Genomic DNA, 17,242 nt, shown 5'->3' with positions numbered 1-17,242 from the left:
CGCTCCCGCGGCGCCCCGCCTCCAGCTGCGCTGCGACGCCGACGACTGGCTGTCCGCGCGGGTCTCACTATCCTCACTCCATCCGTGGAGCCAATGGCCGGCGCCGCCAGAATTCGTTGACTCGAGTCACACGCCGCCGGGTCGCGGGACGGACCAATCGCTGCACCTCGAGGGCGGGGCGGACGCAGGGCGGACCAATTATGGCAGGAGGGGCCGGCCGCGCCCTCCGAGCCCCGCCCCTGAAGCGGGACAAGTAGAGAGGAGGCCGCTGCACCGGCGGGCACTACGCCGAGACCACGGTCAATAGCTGGACCCCTGGTGAAGAGCGTTTTGAGCCGGGTCAGGGTCGCGTGGAGGGCGGCTGAGACCGGGACCCTCGGTACCGGAGCGGCGGGGCCGGTAAGGATGCGGTGGGACGGCACCTGGCTTTGCAAGGTTCTCTAGCGGTGGAACTGGAACGCCAACTCTTCCTGCCCTTTAAAGAGTTTGCAATCATTCGGAGTCCGGATCATTGACTCAAGTCTTAGAAACTTTACAAAAACAGTACCCACGGGGGGCAGGAGTGAGGTGCGTGCTGGGTTTGTGGCTCTGGGAAGGTGTCTCAAGCTCCTAGCAGATGAGTAGGAAGCAACATTCAGCAGCGAGGGATGGAGTGCAGGAACCCCATGCGGTTTTATGGTGGTTCCACGTGAGACAGGGATGCTTAGATGAGGGGTCCAGTCCTCACCTGTAAGGATGCTGCCCGCTCGAACCGTGAAGGTTTAACTCTTGTTTAGGTGAAGCCTGACGCTTTGCCTTAGGCCTTCGCTAAGCTGCAGTACCAAAAGAGGGGCTCAGAGTGTCAGCCAGGCTCTGAGTTAATGAGAAGATATACGAATACATTTCTTCCTTTCTCCCCCCTACCCCCCCCCCGCCCGAGGATCTAGTCTACCTGATTCAGATAGGGTTTCCAGGCAAGCAGGTTGTTCAAAGATGAGGAGGCAGGATGCTCACTTCAATAAAACCTTCTTTCCTGTTCGTTACTTTCTCTGATGCTTTGTTCAATTGACAATTACATGCCCATTTTCCTCCCTTCATTACAGAGCATGAACTCGGGATAACTGAACTCTGTCTCAACATTGTGTGGGATTTGGAAGATCTAATCGAGGGGATTGAGCTGGGAGAGACTAGCACACTTAAGTTGGAGATGATGAGGTTCCTCAAGTTAGGCATTAAAGTGAACTTGGGAGGAAGCATCTGGTAAAGTTTAGGATGCCTTGAGGTTTAACCCAGATCCAAACTATCTTTGAATGGAGATGGCCAGCAACCTTGTAGATAATCAGAACCTAGATCTAGAGAGGAGTTATAGATAGTGGATATCAGAATATTTTTTTGGACCAAGCAATGGAATTATCTAAGACAGTGTTGGTTAAGAGGAACATCAGAGCTTCCTGGCTCAAGAGGCTAAATCAGAGAGCTTCTGTTCCTTTGTCATCTTCTACTGTAGCACCTTTATCCGGTCCATTCCACGTCATGTCCAAGTCTCAGTGTACAAAGTGCTTTTGCCCAGAAACTCTATGCTCTTCTGTCCTCATAGTTCTGTGTAGTTTCCCTTGCATCCTACATGTCAAATCATCTTGTGATGTTTTGGGATGTCCAGGAGGGAAGGCTGGGGTAGCACAGTGACTGCACATCATTGACAAAAATATTTGTCAGAAGGAGTCTGGAATTCCATGAGCTAAGGAAAAACGTCAAGTAGAAAAATGTCAGATTTTCGAGATTGTTGTTAGGTGTGTGGGCGAACACTGTAATCCCAGCCCTCAGTGGAGGCAGGAGGATCAGGAGTTCAAGGCCATCCTTATTTCATAGTTGAAGGCCAACTTGAACTAAAACCCTCATGTTAAGAAAGGAAGGAAGAAGGAAAGAAAGAAGTCATTCAGTTTGGTCAAATGAAATAAACTCCAAAGTATATTGGATTTGACAGTAGGGAGGCTTAGTGATTTTTTTTTTTTTTTTAAAGAGTAAGTTGAGTGCACTGATGAGAATAGAAAATAATGGGAAGTGAGAAAATGAAGTCAGTGTGAGTACAACCTCTTTGGGAGGCCTGGGTAAGCTACAGGCTTTTACACTAATGTTAATTGTGACCATTGTTCATACCTGGCATGCAGAAGATGCTCAATAATTGTCCGCTTATTTTAGGTGCTGTGTGCCAGGTCTTGTGTCCAGCAGTGAACGTGTGTGGTTTCTTGGGTTTACCAAAAGAGTTATTGTTGCATATTTTTTCAGATGATAAAATTGTGGTTCAGAGTTTTATCATCCACAAAATTTAGGGCATGTAGTAGGAAGTGGTGTGCCTTGGTCTTAGCAAATTTGCTAATGACCTCAGGAAAAACAGAGATTGGGATGATCATCTAGTGTTTTGCAACTCTGTAGTAGATGATTGGCAATATGGAGGCCAGTGTGTGTGGGAGGGGTGGCACCTTTGTCTGGAATTGTCTTTTGAGAATGTGCATAGCAATAGCCTGGAACATCTAGAGATTGGGAATTCTTTTCTGCCTCCTCCCCCTTTCTTCTCCCCTCTCCTTCCTCCTGTCTCTTCTCTATTCCTAGACAGTATCTCATGGAGCCACCTGGCCTGGGACTCACCATCTTTCCAGTTCAGCCTTGTGAGTGATGGGTAGGGAAATTTTCTCTAGAAAAGGAGACTTGAATATGTATTATTATTATATTAATTTAAAATTATTTGTTTTATGTCTTTGTTTTGCCTGCATCTGTGTCTGTGGGTCTGTGGTACCCTTAGTTCAGATTCCCTGGAACTGGAGTTACAGGTGGCTGTGAGCCAACATGCAAGTGCTGGGAACTGAACCTGGGTCCTTTGCAAGAGCAAAAAGTGCTCTTGACTGCTGACTACAGTCTCCAGTCCCATGTATATATTTTTAGGATGAAGAAAGTGGGTGTCATGTCTATGAAAGATATGAGATGAGAAAGGATAAAGGGGAGATACATCCTTGGTGCCTAAAAACATAGGAAGACTTGAAAACAATGAGGACAAATTGTTGAGGCCACATGGCAGGGGTAAGCCATTGGCTAAGGGGTGGGACAGAAAGCTCTGACTGAGTTTGAAGGCCCGAAGGAAGGAAGGAAGGTGGTTTAGCTCTCTGTGGTCTCTTATATAGAACAGGATAAGAGACCAATTTAGAAATGATAGTGCCTTTTGTGAACTCTTCTGAGGCTATAAAAATACTTTTTTTGAGATTATGTCTCAAAAATTACGGCATTGAGCATGTTACGTTGTAGCCAAGAATCACCTTGAACTTCTGATCCTCCTGCCTTTACTTCCAAAGGGATGAGATACACACCTCTATGCCCAGTGTATGGGATGCTAAAGTGCATGCTAGGCAAGCACTTTACCAACTGAGCCCTAAAATATGGTTTTTGTTTTGTTTTGTTTTTTATGGAAAGGCTCATCAATTCATATATTAAGAACAGCAGGGAATTTTTTCACAAATTAAGTTCATCGTGCTTGATTGGTGACTGTTAGGCTAGCATCTATTAAATAGGTACAACATATTCTCATTTAAGAAATTAAAATTATTAGCTGGGCGTTGGTGGCACACGCCTTTAATCCCAGCACTCGGGAGGCAGAGGCAGGCGGATCTCTGTGAGTTCCAGGCCAACCTGGTCTCTAGAGCGAGTGCCAGGATAGGCTCCAAAGCCATACAGAGAAACCCTGTCTCGAAAAACCAAAAAAAGAAAAAGAAAAGAAATTAAAATTATTAAAGTTAAGTTGGGTGTGGTGTCTTTAATCCCAGCACTCAGAAGACAGACAGGTGGATCTCTGAGTTCAAGGCCAGCCTGGTCTACAAAGAGGACAGCCAAAGAAACCCTGTCTTGGAAAAAGAAAAAGAAAGAAAAGAAACTAAAATTGTATAGAAAGTATGATAGGGAAAGGCTTTCCTCTTCTCTTTTCACAGACCACTACTGTGTAAGTGGTTTTGTCCTGTACATTTTGTGTGTGTATGTACTATGTACACATGTGTAAGATGAAAATTTGTACAGGAAATAGGTGACTTTCACACACAAAAACAGGGGCTTTGGTTTTACACAGCCATATTTGGCTCTTGCTCTACATGCTATTCTATAAATGTGTCTTTGGGGTTAAAACTAGATTTTATATATCACCCTACACAAAATAGGATTTCCTAATATAAGTAATTTAACTTTTATTACCTGTATATGGGGGACAGTTGGGGAGAACATCACACATTGTGCCTGAAGGTCCAGAAGAGGGAATCTGATACTGGGATCTGGAGTTACAGGCAGTTGTTTTCATCATCATTGGTATTTTATTAGAGACGTCTTGAGGATGTCCTCCTGTGTAGTTCAGCTCTCAGCAGTATTTCTGCCTCAGGTTCCCAGTACTGGGATTGCAGGTGTAGACAGCTGTGTTATTGCCTGTGGAAGGAATTAATAGAATTTATTTAACTCATCTCTTGCTTGTGGACTTGCATATTCTTTTAAAATCTGTTGCTAGTTAGAAGCTGTGCTTCCTTCTAGCTTGGCATGCTTGTCTTCTACTCTTGAGTTAAAGGAAAGAGCTATTTTTGGATTATGTCAATACTGCTGATTTTTTTTTTTTTTATCTTTTTCTTCAAATGATAAGCTGATTTGTTCCAAGCCAACAGTGTGGATAATGCCTCTTGGGTATTGTTGAAGTTGAAAAGCTTTGCCACTTGGGTAGAAGTATCTCTTTGGTGTACAGTTCTCCTTGAAGTAAGGTGGTTTCTTGCTTAGTGTTTGGTATGTGTTTTTGTGGGTGTGCCTGCCTGTGTGTGCACATGTGGAGGCTTTACGTCAATGTTGGCTGTTTCCCTCAGTTGTTGTATACCTTATTTCACACAGATCCCTCACTAACCCTGGGGTTATAGATGCCCACCACTGTACCTAGCTTTTATGGGGGTGCTGGGAATCTGAACCCAGTACTTGTGTTCATACATTGTACTGACTGAGTCACCTCCCCAGCCCTTAATTAAACCTATGTGGTTTGCAGGGGACCATTTGACTTTATTGTTCTGTGAACTGCCCATGAATGGCCTTTGTTGTTTTTTTCACTGGTTTTTTTCTAAAGCACACTGTGTCCCTCTGTGTCATGTGTTGGGATGCTTCTTGTAGTTTGACATGTGATCCCTGGCTTTGTTTATGACCACTATTTTGTTCTTGTCAGAACTTAACTTTTACTTAGTCACTTATAGCAAACTTTTTTGGTTTCTTTTTGGTTTTAAGTGTTGTGTGTGTGTGTGTGTGTGTGTGTGTGTGTGTGTGCACGCTCGAGAGTGTACCTGCTTGCCTGCCTGAGTAAATCAGAAGACAGTTTTGTGGAATCAGTTCTCTCTTTCCATCTTTACTTGGGTTTTGTGTTTGTGTGTGTGGGTGTGTGCCTGTCTGTCTGTCTCTGTGTCTGTCTAAATCAGAAGGTAGTTTTGTAGAGTCACTTCTCTCTTTCCATCTTTACTTGGGTTACAGGGATTGAACTCAGGTCATTGCTTGGCAAGTGAGCACTGAGCCATCTTGGCAGCCAAAAGTCAGCATGAAGTTCCTTTTCCACTGTTCTTTCAGATATTACTGTAGAAAGGAACATAGAGTTTTTAAATCAGTGTCTACAAATGGAGATGAAGATAGCATTCAGTGGGTTATTTTTAATCGTATTTATAACCTAAGAAATTCGTCCTTGTTTAGTAATTGTCAGGTATCAGAAGATATTTTTATGCTCTTTTTCAGGATTTAATTGTTTTGCTTATTTGCTTACTTACTACAGAAATAAAGGATCCTCACAGAGATTTGAAAATGGCCACAAACAAAAGCGCCGACATCTTCAGCTCGGCATCACTGGCCGTGGAGTATGTGGATTCACTGCTGCCTGAGAACCCTTTGCAGGAGCCATTTAAGAACGCCTGGGGCTACATGTTGGATAACTATACAAAGTTCCAGATCGCAACCTGGGGGTCTCTCATAGTTCATGAAGCCATCTATTTCTTGTTCTCTTTACCTGGCTTTTTATTCCAATTTATACCTTTCATGAGAAAGTACAAAATACAAAAGGTGAGTATGCTACGCGTGTGCTTAAATAACTATAATTGACTTTGTTGAATATTTTTCAAGAACACTGAGCTTTGAGAGACTCTCATCAGTGTCAACCAGTAGAAATATAATAAAGCTACTTATATGGCTTTAAATGCCCAGTGGAATACCTTAAGAAAACAGTAAGGGAATAGGGAAGTTAATTTCCATAATAGTTTAATTCAACCCAATAAAGCTAGGCTATTATTTTACCAACTAGCCCAAATTAAACTGCTTTGAGAGACATGTTGATGTTTTTTTATTTTCATAGCTGTGTCTTTGGCTGTATATGCTACTTTTGAAAGTGTTCAGTAGTCTCAGACTTCTAGTTGATGGTTAGACAAAATAAATGTAGATCATTATTGATTGTGTTTCAAAGAATTGTCTGTAAAAGTGGGTTTTAAGAAGATGTAATGCTTTTCTAATTGGGGTTTATAATTTTTAAATTAGCTGACAGGTGTAGCCTATGTATTTCAACATGCTCAAGGCTCTCGGTGTAATCTTCAGCACACATGCGTTTTTCAAACCCCGCCTGTGCTCCCCCATCCTGAAAAAAAAAAAAAAGGAAATTATATGGGGGAAAGGATGCAGGGGGATTTGTGGCCACTTTGCTGCTGTCCTTCCCACTCCTACAGCCTCAGGAAATCTAGTTGAATATTATGGAAAGATTCCATACACACATAATAGGTATGTCAATGGCTTTCTTATGGTCCCAAACATGGAGGTGATATGCCTTGGGTCATCGGTATTTGTTGCAGTGTGTTAGATGTGTCTTGCAAGCCACTCAGGTACAACTGTACTTCATCTTAGTTTTAAACAAAGGTGGCACAATGAACTCTTACTAATCTGTAGGCTAGTTTCTTAACATGGTTTTTAAGAGCATTTGGACAAGTGTAGAGACAGAAAGGACTTGTCAACATTTAGTCCACCAATGTTAGTTCATGTTTGTTTTGAGGTAACATCATGAGTATACCCAGGCTGACCTTGAACTTGGGATCATCTCACTTTCATTTCCTGAGTGCAGATAGGCATGGATCATCTCCAATCCAAAGGATTTTTTGTTTGTTTGTTTAGGGTTTTTTGTTTTGTTTTGTCTTTTATGCCACCATTGCTAATCTAAACCAACTAAACTAAAGGGCACACAACAGTGGCAAAAAAGTAGGTGCTGAGTGTGTATCTGATTTGTTGGGTATTCGGGTTTTGTCTTCTCACTCTCTTGGCTTTGTGGCCTCTCCCAGTGAGTCACTGTAAGGAAGGACTCACACAGGTTCCTTGGTGTCAGGTACCTGTGGACTCTAGCCAAGAAGAGAGAAAAGGGACAGGGAACAAAGAGGGAAGTAGTCTAGAGGATGCCCTGTCGGCCTCAGTTAGAACTCATCCAAGGTGCTTCTGGTGAAAGGGCCTGAGCTGGAAAACAGCTCTGTGTAAATGTCTTCAATTCTGAGTCACTGAGGTGGCTCTGGCCACTGTGTGTCATCCACTGATTCATTTACAAGTAAAGCTGATTCATCTGGTGGCCAGCAAGCCCAAGCACGCTTTCTCCCTCCACTGCCCTCTACTGCTGACTGCTGGTTATAGGTGGTGGTATCCAGTGCAGGAGGAGAGGGCTCTACCCAGGGTGTGTGGGCGGCCTTAGAAGGAAATGTGGGAGGAAAAAGCATAAGTGGGGCTGAGGATATAGCCAGTGTTGGAGGGCTTGTCTCGTGATGCACAAGGCTATGGCGTGAAGTCAGTACAAGCACACACAGGAGGAACAAAACCCACAATCTAATTGGGCCGAAAGGCTGGATAGAATGGCTGCAAATTGTCACATCATAAAGGGGTTGAGAAGAAAACAAAACCTAGAGTTGAAGCTCGGTAGGAGAGCATTTGTCTAGCCTATGCAAGACCCTAGTACCCGGAAGAGAGGCAAGTGGATCTCAGCCTAGCTTACATAGTAAGTTCTAGGCCAGTCAGGGAAAGTGAGACCTTGAATGAATAACAGCAACAGTGTAAAATAGAGCAAAACAAAAAGAAGAAAGGCAGCCAGATCCTGGACTCTACCCTCTCACCCCAAAGCACAATCAATGAAATGAAAACTAAAATCATGGAAGTTGGTTCTATTTGTGAATTCTGAAAGCACATGCTGTGATTGAAACGAGTACAGACCAATTCATGTCTTTTGCTCAGTGCCTTAGAAAGTCACCATAAAATATTCAAGAATTGTGTTATTTAACACATTGAACATTTTTTAACTTTACCCCCTTTTCTTTATTCCTCTATCATACACTGTATCCTCACTGCAGTCGCTCCCTCCTTCCAGTCCCCCCCCCCCACCTCTCCTCTCTCTCCAGATCCACTGCTCCTCCATTTCCCTTCAGAAAAGAGCAGGCCTTCCAGAAATGTCCTCAGCAGGTGTGGCTCACACCTGTAATCTTAGCCCTGGGGTGGAGGCAGAAGGATCAGGTTCAAGGTGATTCTCTGCTACTTAGGAAGTCTGAGGCCACCATAAGACACATGAGACCTTGACTCAAAAGAATTGCATACCTCTCCGCTTACCAAAAGAAGCTGGGGAGGTTCGGGGCTGGGAAGATGGATCAGTGGTGAAGAACACTGGCTGCTTCTCCAGAAGACCTGGGTTTGATTCTCATCACCCATGTGCAGCTCACAAAGGTCTGTAACTCCAGTTCCAGGGGTCCAGTGCCCTCTCCTGCCCTCCAGGGGCACAGGCATGTACATGGTACACAGACTATAGGCAGGCAAAACTCCCATACACAGAAAAACTAGGAGTGGCTGTGGTGATTACACAATGCTGAGTACTTAACACTTTCAAGAGACTGATAAGCAGTGTGCTTGCTAGTTAGAGGAAGCTTCATCTGCATAACAAGTAAAGCTGGCTGCAGGGATTGTTTCTTTTAAGAACAAAAAAATCATGTTTTGATAAGTTCTCAAAGAGATCTAACTAAAGCATCAGGGAAGTTCATGGCCCCAGTGTGGGTATCCCTTTGTACTGGGGTACAGAAAGCATATTAAGTAAAAAGTGGTAAGCTTTGGAATTGTACTAGGCATACATTTAAATGTCTTCTTAGCCAGCTTGTATATACCATATGAATAGCCCAGCCTATGGTTTTACTCCTTGTGATAGTAGTTGCTTATTTTGCTTCACACACATGCCCAGGACAGGCATCCGCACTAAAGAAGCCCAGGGCCTCACACATGATAGGTGGTTTTCTACTGTTCTCATTCTACCCACTGAGCTTTGTGTTTGTCCTCTTCCTCTTCCTCCTTCTCCTTCCTCTTCCTCTTCTTTTTTTTCTTGTTTTGCTTTTTTGAGACAGGATTTCTCTGTCTAGTCTTGGCTGTACTAGAACTCACTCTGTAGACTAGGCTGGCCTCAAACTCACAAAGATCCACCTGCCTCTGCCTCCTGAGTGCTAGGATTCTAAGCAGGAGAATCAAGAGTCTAGCCAGGAGCTAGGGGCACCATCTCAAATAAGCCAGACAGTTCAGCTTAGTCTTGCATCATAGATGAGAGGTTTGGAGAGAATCCTTAGCGTAGACACACAAAGGTAGTCTTAATTACTGTGTGTAGCCTACTTGTTTTATTACTGAGGAAACTGATTTCACTGTGAGCACACAGATAATTAGCTGGCTAGTTAGTTCAACATTCTAGTCCAAGCCTATAGGTTGAGTCTTCGATAAAGGATTAATTTTTGTCTTGTTCATATATATTTTATTGTTTGTATTTTGTACATGCACATATATTCACCAGAGCACACATGTCAGGAGGTCCTGGGGTCATAACAACAACTCATAGCTCTCATCGTGTGCATACAGAAGGAGCTTATTTCTGTATGAGCATCACTGAGCACCTGGATGCAGTCAGTTGCCATTGTGGTAAGAGCTGTCTGCTGCTGCTTGTGCTGGCTTCTGGTGGGGCACTCAATGTAAACTTAATTCACTTCTTTGGAAAGTATCCTGAAGACAGCAAAGCCTGGATAGTTAGTTAGTCATCTTGTGGTGCTTCTTAGGTTAGTTTTAGGTCATTGTCATCATATCTGTCTATTAACGTTTTTAAGAACCTATTGAAAGTAGTTATAGTAGTTGTCAAGATCCCTTGCTGATGTAGCATAAACTGAACGTAGCATAGGACTGAGGGATTAAACAAGTTAGAGAAAATTTTAAGAATTTATTTCTGCTTGTTAAGCTGAATTACAACAGACTAGTTTAAATATTGTGATTTTTTTTTCTCTCTTTGTAGGATAAACCAGAAACCTTGGAAGGCCAATGGAAGTGTTTGAAAGGACTTCTCTTTAATCATTTTTGTATCCAGCTACCTATGATTTGTGGAACTTACTATTTTACAGAGTATTTCAATATTCCTTATGATTGGGAAAGAATGCCAAGATGGTATGTCAGTGATAATTTGATGGTTATGTTCATTCATGGTTTATTTTTCAATTAAATTCTGCTTGATGTTATCTTCTTCAGTTGGTTAATACTCTGAAACTTACTATGTCCCCATGTACCTGTACATACATGTACCAGAACCTAGGTCCACAGTCACTCCTTGTCTGTGGGTTCTACATCCCTGTAGCCAACCAACTACAGATTCAAAGTCCACTTATTGAATGTAATCATTTAAATAGTATGTGGTGGCACACACCTTTGGTCCCAACACTCAAGAGGTGAGGGGGTAGGTAAGCTCCAGCATCTTCCTGGGCTAGCTATGTATAGCTAGTCTATAGCCTACCTAAGAAACCTTGAGCACACTTACATACAAATTAATTTTCATCATTTTTTTAAAAATTAAGTATATCTGGGGTAGAAAAAATAATTGCTTTACCATTAACTTCAGACTTTGGTTTCTTCTTTTTTTTTTTCTTCTTTTTTGGTTTTTCGAAACAGGGTTTCTCTGTATAGCTTTGGAGCCTATCCTGGCACTCGCTCTGGAGACCAGGCTGGCCTCAATCTCACAGAGATCTGCCTGCCTCTGCCTCCCGAGTTCTGGGATTAAAGGCATGCGCCACCAACGCCTGGCCAGACTTTGGTTTCTTAACACCAGGCCTTTGGCAACATAAAATATTATGAAAATAGGGTCAAATTCTTTAACCCCCACCTTTCAGACTGTAGCATGTAACATACCTACCAGTAGTCTTTTTTTTTTATTTTATTTATTTTATTAGTTCAAATTAGGAACAAGCTTGCTTCAGATGTCAATCCCTTCTCCCTCTCCCTCCCCATCCCCCCAACATCCCACCTGCCCCTAGCCATACCCCCTCTACTCCCCAGGCACGGTAAGGCCCTCAAAAGGGGCTCCCCAAAGTCTATCACATCATCCTGGGCCAGGCTTAGGCCCTTCCCCATGTGTCCAGGTCAAGAGAGCATCCCTTCTTATGGGATGGGCTCTCAAAATCCCTTCTTTTTTTTTTTTTTTTCTTTAAGACCTTACATATTTAATACAGTGCGTTCGTTACCCCTGTACAAATGGTAAAAAAAAAAAAAATATGGAACGTGTCACGAATTTTCGTGTCATCCTTGCACATGGGCCATGCTAATCTTCTCTGTATTGTTCCAATTTTAGTATATGTGCTGTTGAAGTGAGCACCAGTAGTCTGTTTTTTTTTTTTTTAATTTTATTTATTTATTATGTATACAACATTCTGCTTCCATGTGTATCTGCACACCAGAAGAGGGCACCAGATCTCATAACGGATGGTTGTGAGCCACCATGTGGTTGCTGGGAATTGAACTCAGGACCTCTGGAAGAGCAGTCAGTGCTCTTAACCTCTGAGCCATCTCTCCAGCCCCCAGTAGTCTGTTTTTACACAGGTCTCTCTGTGTATCCTTGGCTTGCTTGGAGCTCACTCTGTAGATCAAGTTGGCCTCAAACTCAGAGATCTGCCTGCCTCTGCCTCCTGAGTGCTGGAATTAAAAGTGTGGACCACCATACCCAGCTCAACTATCTTGCAGCTTGGAGAATTTGTTGTGAGGTCCAACTGATGACTGGGTATTTTGTATATAATGTCTGATGAGTCATTCTAGGTCATGGTTCCTCTGCATTCATTAATTTTTGCCTGTCACAGGTTTATGATTTTGGCAAGATGCTTGGGCTGTGCAGTCATTGAGGACACCTGGCACTATTTCCTGCACAGACTCCTTCACCACAAGAGGATTTATAAATACATTCATAAAATCCACCATGAGTTTCAGGTATGTTAGAATCATACTTCAGCTTTTTCTTAGAAGCAATCAGTGATATTTTAATCTTGTGTCCTTTTATAATGATAAAAATAATAAGATAAATATGCACACCCATGATATGGCAGGTAGAACACATGTAGGCAGGTAGGACAACTCTGTGGAGTCAACTCTCCTTCCTTGAATTTCTTTTATTGTGTGTCTGTGTGTATGGGTTTTCAACCCATGTATGCAGATGCCCTCAGAGTCAGAACAAGGTATTGGGTTCTTGGAACTGGTGTTACAAGCAGTTGGAGCTAACCAATGTGGGAGCTGGGAATGGAATCTGTATCCTCTTGCAAGAGCCTCAAATGCTTTTAACCGCCAACCCATCTCCAGCCTTCTCCCTCTTCTACTTTTGATATGGGCTCTAGGAATCAAAATCAATTCTGTAGGCTTGCAGAGCCAGTGGCTTTACCCACTGAGCCATCTCTTGGCCCTTTTATTTCCTTTTCTACTGGCATGATGATGAAGAAAATGTACGTATATATACAGAACCAGGCCTAGTTTTCTTCAGGGTCAGATCTTCATGGTAGGAGCTGGAGAGATGGTTCAGTGGGTAAGAGCACATCTGCTCTCATAACCACAGACACTTGCACTCATGTATACAGGCACACATACATGTAATTAAAGTTAAAGAAATATGTATATATTTTTAATTTGTGGTTCACTGTAATTGAGACTTTAAAGATTATTACACATAATAGTTGAGATTCTCACTCTACTGGTGGACATCCTGACACAGAAGTACATTTCCAGAGCAAATTATTTATTTTTAAATCAGACGTGCTTTTATATAGGTCTTGGTAGGTACCAGAAAATATGGACAAGATACCATACTGATAACTAAGACAGCTAATCTAACTACTGGACAGAGAATATATTCAGGATATAAACACTGGACAAAAGAGTGATTCCCATTGGGAGGGCTAAGACTGATGATACATTACTCAGAACAATACACAATTATATTAAAACATTATTTCTCAAGTTTTCCACTTAATACTTTAGAACAGTAGTTAATATAGTAAATGTAGGGTAAATGTAACCTCAGACAACAAAACCATGAGTACTGATTGAGAGCTGTGCATGTATAAGCATTCCTTTGTTGGTAGAGTAACTACAGATTCATAAATTAAAAATTAAGAGTTAAAGAACAAGTAGCTTGAGTTTGGTCACTGGATCCTGCAAGGTTTTAGGCGAGAACTGACTCCTAAGGGTTGTCCTCTGAACTGTGCTCAGATCTCACAAACAGGTAAATAAGTGTCCAATTAGAGGTGAAGTTATGTAAAAGATGACTTCTAAAAAATTCATATCACTAGACCTTTTGATTGGCAGAAATTTACTGAGAACTGTTGTTATCATTTATATATGTATGGCTGGGTCACCATCACTACTTACACAAACAATATAATTTTATAATACTGTATAAATTGAACACATTAGGTTCTTTGTAGTCAGATTTTTCTGTAGGTCTCCAGCTCACAAATAATGACATGGAGACTTATTAATTATGAAAGCTTGACCTTAGCTTAGGCTTATAGCTTAGCTCTTATAACTTAAATTAACTTGCTTCTGTTAATCTAATTTTTACCATGTGGCTTTTTACCTTTCTTTTATTCTGTATGTACAACTCTGTGTCTTGTTGGATTGCTGGTGTAATTTTCACGCCTACATTCCTTCTCCTCCTTCTCTTCTCTATCTGGAAATTCGGCCAGGCTAGTGTCTCCTGCCTAACTATCGACCAATCGCTTCTTTATTAACTCAGTCATTGTGACATTTCTTCACATAGTGTAAACAAATATTCTGCAACAATTCTGCAGAGAAAGAATCAACACAAAACTACTCTGCACATATACCATCTTGTGGTATATGTCTGTAATCCCAGTACTTAGGCAGACACAGGGGTATTATGAGTTCAAGGCCAACTTCAGCTACATAGACCCTGCCTCAAAAGAGAAAAAAATGATTTTGCTGTCTGAGGCCCAAATTTTGCAGAACAACAAGCCCGTAAGTGAGGTATGGTGTCTATAGTTGTCATGTGAATGCCTTCTTCCTTGGGAAAGCCTCATCCTTGTTCGGAAGGCCTCTCACTGTCAAGATAAGACCCACCTTCATGAATAAAATTTGCTGGTTCAGACATTCACCACATCACAGGAAATTGATACAAAATTAACCATCACAATATACTAAGGAATTCTTACTCTGTTTGATTTAGGCTCCATTCGGAATCGAAGCAGAATATGCACATCCTTTAGAAACCATAATTCTTGGGACTGGATTTTTCATTGGAATCGTGCTTTTGTGTGATCATGTAATTCTTCTTTGGGCATGGGTGACTGTACGTTTGCTAGAAACCATCGATGTCCATAGGTAAGTAATGCTTTCTGTTCAGGTAGAAGATATGTTGGTATGCCTGGGTATGTGAATGCATGTTTTTATGTGTGTGGAGGTGTATGTAAGCATGATTGCTTTTGTATGTGAACAAATGTTTTTTATGTGTGAACATGATCACTCTTCTGAGACAGTTTCTCAGTCAAACCTAGAACTCCCAAGTCTTGCCAGCGAGAGCTTGCTTCTGTGAATATATTCCATCCCTGCCTCTTGAGACTTCAATTACAGGCAGGCCACCCAGCTTTTATGTGGGTTTCTAGAGATCTGAACTCCAGTCCTCATGCTTGCCTGACAAGCACTAAACCACCACCATCTCTCATGTTGTTTTTAAAGGGAGGATTATAATCATTGAATAAAAGTTCAAGTAATAGGTGTTCTTGAATAGACTGGTCTGTTACCATTTGTTAAATGACAGCATGTGTCTTGTCCAGTGAAGCGCTCAAGGCCAGCAGTTAGTCCTGCTATGGAGGACCTCTGTCTTCAGAGGGTGTTAGAGCCTCTGCTGGTCTCTAGGTGGCTGATGAAAGCCATTTATGTAAGAAAGCTGCTGATAAAATATGGACGTGCTTCAGATGCCCCTTTCCAGACTGGAGACGTGACAAGGAGTTATGTCCAATCTCAGATACCAAATTCAAGAGAGTAGACCAGACAAGACTCTTGGAAGTCATTTGTTCCCCAACTAAAGCAGCACAATGGTGTTTTAACTTTTTAAATACTTGATGCTAATTTCATACAACTTTTCCTTAAAAACATAAGTAGAGTTATGAACTTGGTTTTCACCTTTTCTAGATTGTGGTAGGCAGGCTCCTCTAAAGAGAAAGAAGTGTTTCTTGAAAATGTGCGTCTGCTCTATTACTGTAGTCTCTGCCTTTCATTTCTTGCCGTCAGATTGCCATGTATCTTTTAAGGTTTTCAAAATTTCCTAACATACCTTTTCCTATAAGATTTTGTTGTTGTTGTTTTCCAGCTAGGGCCTCAAAGCCCGGGCTGACCTGGAACTCACTCTGTAGCCCAGGGTAGCCATGAACTGCTAGTCCCTCTGCTCAGTCTCCCAAGAACTGGGACTGTGGTGTCTGCCACCACACCCTGTCCATTGTTTGTCTTTTGTACACATGTGAGAAATGCAGTGATTTGGGCAAAGTGGAGTGCTGCCTGTTAATGACATGTCTCATGAGTAACCTGTATCGTTTTCATTTCAGTGGTTACTACATTCCTATCAACCCGTTGAACTTCATCCCCTTTTATACGGGTTCTCGGCACCACGATTTCCACCACATGAACTTCATTGGGAATTACGCATCCACCTTCACATGGTGGGACAGAATCTTTGGGACAGACGCCCAGTATCATGCCTACAATGAGAAGCTGAAGAAGCTTGGGAAAAAAGACTGAATGAATACCCCTCTTACACCTCGTGGAGATGTGTTTCCTCACCTGGAGCTAGTAACTAACATTGCTTCTGGGGAGCAAAAATAAGCACGGACTTAGCTGCTAAGTGATAAGAAGAACATTAGTAACCTTTAATTATCTTCCAGATGGGAACTTTTCTACTTTACGTTCAAGTTCTGTATATGTGGAAATAAGTAAATATATATATTTAAGTACAGTTTTCATGAGGAGGCTTTAAAGGCCATATTGCTCACCTCACCAAAAGGTTCCAGGTGTCAGAGGAAGTATTAATGTACAATTTATCACTTCATGCCACCTGAGGCTGAAGTTGACATTGCCTTTTAAGCCTTTTGCATACACTGGTCAGTTCAAAACTTTCTCAACAATAATGTTTGCCATCTAGTTAACTTTAGACATGGTGTTTTTTTAGAAATGAAAATATCGTGAATTGAATATATTATTAGCTGACAGAGCAAGTGACTGAAACCCACTCTGGTCTGGGGCTGACCGGTTTATGACTATTCTTTCTGTGAAGGATCTTAGTAACTTTATTGGCATCTTGTAAATCGACTCATTTCTTACGTAATGTATATAGAATATTATAGTCTAAAGATTTTCAAATTACTTGATGTTTTTTAAACCAAGGAGCTCATTTATGCTGTCAATCCCTCATTTTTGTGTGTCAAGTGTTCAATGAAGTTGTGTCTTGAGCTTTGTGAACTGACTTCAATCTGCACCCAGAACTGTTGAAATAAATGTGATTTTTGTCCAGTTCTCTGGTTTTCAGTTGTGACCATTAACTGCCATCTTTTATTCTTATAAGGAAAAGCACAGAAATCATTAAAGGAATTTTTACAATAAAGGAATGATTCCATTTTTTACTTGCTAAACCTTGCTGGTCGTTGCAGTGTGCCCTTGGCGGCTGGTCCATAGTGGGAAGTTCCATTGACCTATTGAAGGCGCTGAGGCAGGTTGCTGGGCTTAGACAGATTTCCACACACATGTAAGGATATACCTTCTAGGCAAAGACTACTGACTACATCCCTATCCTTAGCTTTTGTTTGTTTTTCTTTTCATACAGGCTCTGTCTATCTTAGGCTCACCTTGAATTTGTAATCCTGCTTCAGCTTTCCAAGTGCTGAGA

The 17,242-nt window shown here is 41.9% G+C and overlaps 1 protein-coding gene and 1 non-coding gene across 4 annotated transcripts; one reads left to right on the top strand and one right to left on the bottom strand.

The window, feature by feature from the left end:
- Positions 1-241: 241 nt before the first annotated feature.
- Positions 242-16,960, top strand: Msmo1 (methylsterol monooxygenase 1). 3 transcript variants are annotated; one of them, XM_027394062.2, is made up of 6 exons: positions 242-399; positions 5,795-6,078; positions 10,337-10,485; positions 12,162-12,288; positions 14,534-14,688; positions 15,909-16,960. In XM_027394062.2, the coding sequence occupies exons 2-6, from the start codon at positions 5,824-5,826 to the stop codon at positions 16,099-16,101; spliced, it is 879 nt and encodes a 292-aa protein (XP_027249863.1). In that variant the 5' UTR covers positions 242-399; positions 5,795-5,823; the 3' UTR covers positions 16,102-16,960. The 3 variants fall into 3 exon arrangements, with proteins under 3 accessions (XP_027249863.1, XP_027249864.1, XP_035307176.1); XM_027394063.2 differs by lacking the exon at positions 242-399 and adding an exon at positions 427-567; XM_035451285.1 differs by lacking the exons at positions 242-399; positions 5,795-6,078 and adding an exon at positions 9,842-9,972.
- LOC113833312 lies at positions 11,577-11,683 on the bottom strand. The gene has a single exon (XR_003480938.1). It is a non-coding gene; the product is annotated as a U6 spliceosomal RNA (small nuclear RNA).
- Positions 16,961-17,242: the final 282 nt, after the last annotated feature.

Source organism: Cricetulus griseus (assembly GCF_003668045.3).
Source record: "Cricetulus griseus strain 17A/GY chromosome 1 unlocalized genomic scaffold, alternate assembly CriGri-PICRH-1.0 chr1_0, whole genome shotgun sequence".
Classification (NCBI taxonomy): Eukaryota; Metazoa; Chordata; class Mammalia; order Rodentia; family Cricetidae; genus Cricetulus; species Cricetulus griseus.
This window is presented reverse-complemented; position numbering and strand designations above follow the sequence as displayed.